The sequence below is a fragment of the Gossypium raimondii genome, chromosome 11, assembly GCF_025698545.1.
Source record: "Gossypium raimondii isolate GPD5lz chromosome 11, ASM2569854v1, whole genome shotgun sequence".
NCBI lineage: Eukaryota > Viridiplantae > Streptophyta > Magnoliopsida > Malvales > Malvaceae > Gossypium > Gossypium raimondii.
Genome location: NC_068575.1, coordinates 47,995,684 through 48,006,046, shown reverse-complemented (window position 1 = coordinate 48,006,046; position 10,363 = coordinate 47,995,684). Strand labels below are relative to the sequence as shown.

At 27.2% G+C, this 10,363-nt stretch overlaps 1 protein-coding gene across 1 annotated transcript; it reads left to right on the top strand.

Annotated features, from left to right (window-relative positions):
* Positions 1 to 7,184: 7,184 nt before the first annotated feature.
* Positions 7,185 to 9,117, top strand: LOC105803466 (ribonuclease 3-like protein 3). Its single transcript, XM_012635679.2, has 3 exons — positions 7,185 to 7,738; positions 8,246 to 8,389; positions 8,493 to 9,117. Exons 1-3 carry the CDS (start codon positions 7,343 to 7,345, stop codon positions 8,787 to 8,789), a joined length of 837 nt encoding a protein of 278 aa, XP_012491133.1. The 5' UTR covers positions 7,185 to 7,342; the 3' UTR covers positions 8,790 to 9,117.
* Positions 9,118 to 10,363: the final 1,246 nt, after the last annotated feature.

Below are 10,363 nucleotides of genomic sequence, written 5' to 3'. Positions count from 1 at the left end.
GCATTAAGCCTGCTAGGCACATAGCCTGAATAACTCAAACACAAAGTTAATCTTTCATATAATTCTTTATAATTCACATAAATCTTTCTCAATAACTATATCTCGATAAGAATTGTTTTATATTCAACTCTTCATAGCAACCTCACATTCGAACCACATATACATGATTCATAACATTAAATTCAACTCAAGAAACTCAAATCCTATCTTCAATCCACATGTATAATTATATATAATTATTAACATTAAGTTCAGCTCGAAGAAACTTGTATCTTATATTCAAACCTCTTATATATATATATATATATATATATATATATATATATTTCATAACATTACATTCAATTCAAAAACATTACATCATTTATTCGAACCACATATATATATACAATTTATAACATTAAGTTCAACTCAAAGAATTTGTATTATAAATTCGAACATCATTCTATATTTATATAATTTATGCTATTAATTTCATCTTATTAAACTCAAACATACATGATATAACATATACAATATTTGTACAATAAAATTTCAACCTACCAATTTCAACTTGTATATTCACTAACAATATGAAATTAACAAAGTTAATTCAACTTATTAAATAAATGATAGATTTCCATATATATATATATATATATATTCTAGTTTAATAACATTATTTTGCTAATAGACTTACCTCGGACGGTGTAAATTGAAACAGCATTTACTTGACAACTTTAGTTTTTCCCGATCCAACTCGATTTCTTCGATTCTTGATCTAATTATATTCAAAGTAAGCTAGTTTAAATATAATTACATTATTTAATCCAAAACACATAAATGGGTAAATTACCATTTTGCCCCTAACATTTACATTTTTACAATTTAATCCCTATTGGATAAAACACAAAATACACAAAATTTGACTACACTCCTTAAGGGCGAATATTCCTAGTGTCTATACAACTCCATATTTTTCATTTATTTAGCATTTTAGTCGCTAAAATTTATTTTCACAATTTAACCCTAATTACTCAATTTCACCAAAATTTTAAAAATAAAACATGTTAATCTAACAAATATATTTCATATTTCACCTACTAACATCATAAAACTCAAACATTCATCAATGGCACATTTCAAAATCATCCACAATTCACAAAATTAAGACATGGGTTTTGAAGTATTCAAAGCAACGATCTCAAAACGTAAAATTATCAAAACCAAACAATTTCATACCTTAATCAAGCTAGTAAAGTGCGAATCCTAATAAGCTTTAATGGTTTTCTTCTTTGTTCATTTCGCTAAGAAAGATGATGAAATGGCCATTTTTTTATGTTTTAACATAACATATATTATTTATTTATTATTTTACTTATTTAACCTTTATTAATTAATTTAATAAACATATAATATAAGGGTAATGTTGACTATTGCCACCCACTATCTTATTTTTGGTCTTATTACACTTTTAAACCTTCCATTTAAAAAGACAACAACAATTAGGTACTTTCATATTTAACCACTAAATTTTTATTTTACGCGATTAAGCCCTTTTTTATCAAATTGAGCCTTCAAGCTATCAAATTTTCACACGAAATTTTCACACATATAACTTAAACTGCGATACACATTAAAAACATTATAAAAATATTTTTCTGACTCGTATCATGGTCCCGAAACCACTCTGTCCGATTAGGGTCAAAATTGGGCTGTTACAATACCACTTATTGGGGATCGACCTGAATAAGCAACGAACAAGTAAAAATAGCGGAAGAAATTGAGAAATTGAACACACAAATTTAACCCCTCCAAAGAAGATAAAAAACTACGAGAAAAGATAATTTTACTATAATGGCAAAAGAACGAAGAGTATAAAAGATAGAGATAAAAACTAAACCCAAAACCCAATAACAAAGAACACTCAAAATGTAAACACAAAATTCTCCAAAAGTGTTATGAGTTTTAATCTTTAATAAGTGTGTTTTCTAAGGTTGTGAAAAAGCCTATTTATAAGCTAAATTTGTAGGTCAAATAATAAAAAAAATAATCTAGACTAATCAGAGTTCGACTAAAACACATAAATAGAGTTTAACTGAGAGATTATCTCTCAAATTTGGCTGAGTCATACTCAACCCTTATAAATATTTGATAATTTCTTCACCGTTTTTCTTAAAAAAGTTAATTTTAATCTCATATTGACTAGATAATACTCTTATAACTCACTTCACTATTTTCATTAAAAAATTAATTTTAATTCCACACTGATTAGAGAATACTCGATAACTCACTTCTTCACTAGTTTCATTAAAAAATAATTTTAATCCCTCATTGGCTAGAGAACACTCTCATGCTCCAACTTACCCTATAAAAAGACTCTCATATCTTACGTTTACCTTATAAATAAGTAACACTTTCTTCTAGGGGTGAGCATTCGATCGAATCGAATCGAAAATTTTCGAGTTAATCGAGTTTTCGAATCTCATTTTATCATCCTAACTTTATTTGAAGTTTTCTCGAATCGAGTCGAGTGAGATGGAATTCGAATCGAATCGAATCGAATATATTTGTTCGAGTTAAATTTTAAAAAATAATTTTGGGTCCTTGTAACCATTGTCACCCATCGTAATAAAATTTGTCCACCTTAATCAAATTTTTTATTAACTTTCATCACTTCATAAATTATTTATTAATTTTTTATATATTGGTTAGCTCCTTTGCTTGCTTAGTTGTTTCAATTATCTTGATTCTTGTCACGATGTATTTTAGAATTAAAATATATTAAATGCAAAATATGATTTTTAATAAAAGTTATTTTAAAAATAAAATGTGAAATTGATACCAATATAAAATTTTAACACGAATATTTTATGGCATAATTAATAATTCAATTTTAATATAAATAGTCAATATGACTAAACAATTCAATAATATAAATAATATAAAATATGAAATTTAATTTAATAATATAAATAGTAGATATAAATAAAATTATTACTATTTATGTTTAGTGAATTTTTTTGGATAATTTTGATTTTTTATTTGAGAGTAAAGGGTGAGAAGTAAAAGTTTGGGGGAAAAATAAAAAGTTTTGGGGAATAAAAGTTTGAGGGAAAGTAAATAGGGGGAATAAAATTTTGGAGGGAAAATATTAAAAAAAAATTGGAGGGGGAAGGGAATAAAAGTTTTAGGGGAAAAGTGGGAGGAAGTAAAAATTTTGGGGGAAAATAAAAGGTTTTGAAGGTTTTTGGGAGTAAAATTTTGAGAAAAAAATAAATGGGAGAGTAAAATTTTGGTGGGAAATGGATTTTGGGTAGATTAGGGGGTTGGGAGGAGAGGGGAGGGGAGTAAAAGTTTTGGGGGGAAAGTGGGAATGAGTAAAAGTTTTGAGGGAAAAGTAAAAAGGTTTGGGAGTTTGGGGTAAAAATGTAAAATATTATAGTTTGATATTCGAATTATTCGAATTATTCGAGTTATTCGAATTCGAAAACTCAACTCGATTCGAACTCGAAATTCGAAAAAAAAAATTCGAGTTGATTCGAATAACTCGATAACTCGAATAACTCGATTCGTTTAACTCGAAATTCAAATTTTTTTTCGATTTTTTGAGTTGAATCGAGTTTTGCTCACCCCTACTTTCTTCATTATTTTTATTGAAAAGTTAATTTTAATCCCACATTCACTAAAGAATACTCCCACGGCTCACTTCTTCACTATTTTTATTAAAAATTAATTTTAATCCATTGAAAAGTTAATTTCAATCTCACATTGTCTAGAGAATACTTTCAAGCTCACACTTACCCTATAAACAAGTGTCAATTTCTTCACTATTTTCATTAAGAAGTTAATTTTAATCCCACATAATTAAAACATAAAATATTAAAAATCTAACATCTTTTAAAAACTTAAGTATATTTTTCAAGTATTGTTTCATCAATAATTTGTAAGTAATATATTATTTAAATAATAACAATTTTATAAAACACATGAGCAATCCGTACATCGCACGGGATAGAAAACTTAAATATTATATAATATAAACATAGGTTTTAAAAATAATTATATTATATAACTAGCTTTTTTATTGTATGGATTAATGAAAATATAATTAATAATTTTGTATAATTTTTTCAACATGTATATTATTATTAAAGACCGTACTTTAATAAAATTATAATGAAGTTGTTAACTTTTAACTAATATATTTATTTTTAAACAAAAGAGTTATAAAAAATTTAATATTTAATTTTATAAAAAATCCATTAACAAACTCTAATATTTGAAAGGATAATAATTCCTAGAATGTTTGCAAATAATAATATTATATTTCAAAATGGTTTAGAAATTCAAAGTAAAATTTCATGTTACTCGCAAAAGAATTTGATAAATATGTATTTTAGACAAGTAATTTTAAAAATATTTTACATAAAAATTTGTTCCAAGTGCTTTATTTTGAGATCATAAACTATTTTGAAAACTATTTTTACAAATGCAATTAATTTTTATTGTTTTAAGTGATGTTAATTTTAAATTAAAAATATGGTGTTTAAAACTGCTATTTTTACTGCTCAGTTTCCAAGCTTATATTTAAATCATTATTTTCAAAATAACAAAACTTTATTTAATTAATTATTTATGGAAAAATGACTTTTTTAATTATGTTTTAAAGTATGTGAATTTTATGTTAGATTTGTTTTATTTTTTCCCTTTAAAATAGTATTTCAAATATTCCAGAAAATTGTATTTGAAATAATATTTTATTAAAATTTAAATATATATATATATATATGTCTTTAAAATACTTAAATTGGTTTAATCTTTCTTTTTAAATCGCTGATGTGTCAACAATATGTAAACCCAAATCAGGCTTTTATTAAAACAACAAAGATAAAGGTTTAAATTAGGAACAAGATTTTAGAAGTTGCTTACATAATGGTCAAATCTTTTAAAATATCATATAATAGCCTAACATTTATAAAAGTGATTAAATAAGGATTTTTCACGACTTCAATCCAATTTGTAGCAAAAATTAAGTGAATGTTGACGTGTTTAGAATAAAATACTGAACAACTGAATCAAATTTTACTTGAAAAGAAAAGAAAGTAATAAAACCTAATTTAAAATATGATATACGACATTTGAGATTTCCTTATTTGAATACTTTTAAAAGATTTAATCATTATTTAAGTAATTTCAAAAGATTAGGCCCTTGTTTGACTATTTTGAAAGATCTGACTTTCATTTGAACAATTTAATAAATGTTAGGCCATTGTATGACCATTTTGAAAAACTTGGTCATTATTTGAGCAATCCCTAAAAGATTGAGCCCCACTTTAAGCATTTAGCTAACAAAGTTGTGGCTTTGAGACTATAGAATCTCATGTTCAAATTTTACTATGTGTGTATTTTTATATTTATCTTGGATAGATTTTTATAAATTTTATTTATATAAAAATATAGAAAGAGGAAAACAGAGTAAGTTTTATAAAATTTATATAAAATATAAAATATATATACTTATTTGTTAGTTTATAAAAAAATATTTTGAAAAAAAAGAATGAGTATTATTCGATATAGATATAGATAGATGTTATAAATTTTAATACAATAATTTAATAAATATATAATTTTATTAAGGAATAGTTTTAATTTATTTTACTAATAAATTTTAATATAAGATATTTATTTAATATTATATAATTTATTTTTATTATCTATACAGTCATTTTAATATATTACCTTTTATTATCATTTTCTACTTTCTTTAACATTGAGCTCTAAATCAAGCGATATCAAATTGAAGGTTTATATAAAAGTTAAAAGTATGTTAAAAATTCTTTTCTTAATATTTTATTATACTTTTATAAGATATTCTTATGAAGTTTAAAATTTTACGGATAATGTATTAAATAATTTTTAAAGAAAATAATTATTCGGTTATTATCTTTTAACTAGTGGTTTTAACTCTAAATTATTTTATTTTGAAATACTATATAAAAATTAAAAGAGAAAGATATAGTTAAAATATTTTTGAGTAAAATCACTTAATTCAATGACATATAAAATTAATTTGAATATAAAATTTTCTTCTTCTTCTTCTTCTTCTTTTCCTTTCTATTTTTTGTGGGGTTTATTTTGGAAATGGTGAAAGTGAAAATCAGTCAAATGATACATCATCGATGATTGTAGAAGGAAGGCGGTAGATTATCGAAAATAAAGGGTGGAAAATAATATATATATATATATATATATATATATATATATAAAGGAAATGAATTCTTTTGATTGGACCAGGCATCACTTTTTGCATTCGATGTGGATAAAAGATCTTTCTATGTTATACTATTCAATTCTCGACGATGAATCGATTTGATAGTCTAGATATTGTTATTCATGATATTGATATGATTCAATGTCATTGAAATATAAGTCATTGCATTGAATTTACAAGCGACAAATTTATCATCTCTATGGGATTAAATCCCGAGTTATTGCAAAGTAAAAAAAGAAATTATGGAAATAAATATTCTCACATTTATTGCTACAACACTGTTCATTCTAGTTCCTACTTTTTTTACTTATAATATACGTAAAACTGTTAATCAAAGTGATTAATTTGAATGAAACTTGACTTTTATATAGGAGTTGAAGAAAAAGGATTCAAATCTTACGTCTTAAATAAAATGAATGGACTAGAATCAACAGTATCCTATAAAACTCGATAGTATGGTAGAAAAAATGAATCTCTCTACCATACAATATGTATCTTCATACATGTCGATATCAATTAAATATATGTACTCTATATAGTATCTCAATTTTATTTCTTCGCTTGATCTATTTTATTTATGTTGACTTCAATTAATCTGAAATAATTGAAAGGTAAGTCTTACGATTTTATAATTTTTTTCATTTCATGGATTTGACTATTTTGGTGGATACGAGATTCCTAATAAAATAAGAAAAATGGAATGGAAAAGGCATATATTAATTAAATTAATAAAAGAAAAAAAGAAAACCAAGTAAAAAAAGTTTGAACAAATTCGTTGGCAGGGTTTAACGTATATTTTCTTAGGAAACACGAAACCATGAAGTTTGGGTCAATGTATCTACCGAGTTAGTTCCCTTTTTAACAGCTGTGATATATCCATACCATATATGAGAAAATAAATTTGCAGGTTCCAGTTGTTTCTTATAATCAAAATTTCCCTTTTATACTAAAGTTTTCCATATAATCCAATGTCCAAATAAATAAATACAATCTGTCAAGACCTATAATCCAAAGTCTTTAATATAAATAAATACCATCTCTCTCAGTAGTATCCATCCACACCTTTCTTTCCTTGGGTGTATTTTTACGATGACCGCCATCACCATAAAAGCTCTTAAAGAGCAGCAGCATATTATCCAACAACAAAGCGAGTCAGCCGGGGAATCAACTCAGTCGTTGCCCAGTCTGGATGAAGTGGAGCAAATTCTGGGCTATGAGTTTAACAACAAACGGTTATTAGAAGAAGCTTTCACGCATGCTTCTTTAGGACTCGGTTTCTCCAACGAGCGGTTAGAGTACGTGGGAGATTCTGTCCTTAATTTACTTTTCACCAAACAGCAGTTTTTTGAATACCCTGATTTGCCGCCGGGGCCTTTGACTAGGCTACGAGCCGCCAATGTCGATACCGAAAAGTTGGCTCGTGCCGCCGTCAAACACGGTTTGCATCGCTATTTGCGCCATAAGAAACCTCTTCTCAAAGAACAAGTAAGCAATCGAAACAGTTTTTTGAATAAAATTAATTTTAGATTTTTCACTTTTATGTATAAATATTTTTGTTCATTTAAAAAAATTGGTTTGAATATAAATACTCGAAGTCAATATTTGTAGGTTGTTGAATTTTGCAGTCATAATAATCGTACTGGTTAAGTTGGTTGAAAGTTGAAACCATCTTTCGAAAGTGCTTTTTTTTTAGGGGTAAAGTACTAATTTAAAATTTTAAAAAGGTTTAAATAAAATGGTTAATTTCTCCCTAATTTTTAAGCAAAGAGACGTAATCTCTTGGTTATGTAATTGTCATGGAATATTATAATAACCAGTTGATACATAGTAGCCGACTACTATGACTATGATATATATCATCCATTTTTGTCTTAATTATGGTGTAAACTAAGGTTTGTAGCTTAGTTAATTCCTTCAAAGGCATATCCAGTGTTCACCACGTTGATTTGTAGCATAAACATTAGCAAATAATAACTCTCCCAACATAATCAGATTCGACAATTTTCTGAAGAAATACAACGATATCCACTACATTCTAATGGACTAGTTGACGTGCCAAAAGCGTTGGCTGATCTTGTGGAATCCACCATCGGTGCGGTTTTCATTGACACCAATTCCCTTCATGTTGTTTGGAAGGTACCTATTTCTTACACTTATTTTTACTTAGGTAGGACCTTTTTTATAGTTAGAATATGGTATGTGGTCATATGTATAATTTTGTTGTTCAATACTATAATAGGTGTTTAAGGATTTGTTGGAACCCATAATTAGACGGGAGACTTTGAAGATACACCCGGTGACACAATTATATGAAGTGTGTCAAAAGAGGAATTTAAAAGTTAAGTTTGTAGATTTATGGAAGGAAAGCACAGGTTTTGATGTTTTTGTCGACGATCAACTTGTGGGAAGAGGCAAATGTAGTCTCAAGAAGGAAATTGCACACAACAGAGCTGCCAAAGATGCACTGGACAATATTTTGAGAATTTTAGATGAAAAAGATACCAATATTAATATTGTTGAAGAAAGAAATGTATAACTTTACTTGATGAATTGATCATGTAAAACTTAAAATAAAGTATACACTAAACGCTTTGAAAACAGAATTGAGCTTACTAAATTTATTTTCTATTAAGTTTGGAACTCAAATTCGAGAACTTTAGAATAAACCAGCTTCATACATCATTCACTGTTATTACTATTATATGTGTCACTAGAACTAGAGGAGGGTGTTATAAAACTCCAATAAACAATGTCGTTGCATCCCTGCTCCAAATACTCAATCCATACAATGAGGGTAGAGTCCGGATATGAATAACTGTTGTATGTATATTTATCTTTGATTTTTATAAATGAATTTTTTCCGACGTTCCACAATAATAAAACAATTGCTGTGGATTTTTTTTCCACAAATGTCATAATAGTGTCGTAGTGGATAGTGATTCCTATCTTTGGTAAGCAAGTGTGAAAGAATGTTTATTACACTTATGTGAGAGCAGTGCGTGGGAATGGAAGATATCCCATATGCAAAGTAAATGTGCAATCCTTGCATCTGTATGCATACTCAAACGATCTTACATACAAGAAGCACCGCATAAAGTGGGCTGTCAGGGGTTAAAAAATGTAAATCCAAGCTCATTTGCTTGATACAGAAGACTGCGATACTGAAGCACATCAAAGGCCCAAGGAAGCATCATCGACAACAATTTTGTAGGAGAATCCACTACACATGAGTTGAAAGAGAGAACATCTGAAAGGTTTTGCAGGAAACCATAGCCGACACATCTTCAGAAATTCAGCACGCAATGTGAAGAATAGTAGATTGAGGATAGGACGGACCCATTGCAATTGCAATATTTATCATCCTTAATAGTAAAACCATGGTGGGATCGTAAACATATTGAAACTTCTCCCAACAATCACATTGAAACTTGACAGTATAATATTTGTTTTTGTTCATCATAACAAAAAAACAATTACATTTTCCCTTAAAATTTTGAAGTTTAATTATGTTATAATAAAATTAAAGTTGAATCAATATCAATTTTGACACCACCATACCTTTTGTCGTTTTAAAAAAATTTGTAACAAAATGCAATGCTTTTGCAATTCAAAATTATATTTTAACCACTTTTGTTTATACGATGGGTTCCGGAATTAACAGGAATGTCGTCCTCCCACCTGCCTGAAATCTTGATCAACACGATCTTATATATTTTGGTTATTTGGCTATTTTAAAAATGTCTCGTTTTTTAATTGAATTTATACGTAATTCTTTTAAGATAGTTATTATGCCAGACCAGACATTGTTTTTTTTATTGTCATTGTTAAGGATTTAGATGGATACTATTTTCTTGAAGAATTAATTAATTAAATCTGTAGCTTCATTGAGACAATCTTATGTCCCTTTGCACCATGTGTGTGTATGGAGGGATGGATGGAAGTGTTTTTTTTTTTTTTGGTAAAATATATGAAAGAGTGAAATACCATTACTCTTTGCTAGAGAACTAGCCATAATCATAGGTAATCTTCATCCAGTTCCTCAACTTCCCCTTTCCAGAGATCCTAACCCAGGACCCCTAGTTTGAAAGTTTAAGTTCTAATTGTTGGACA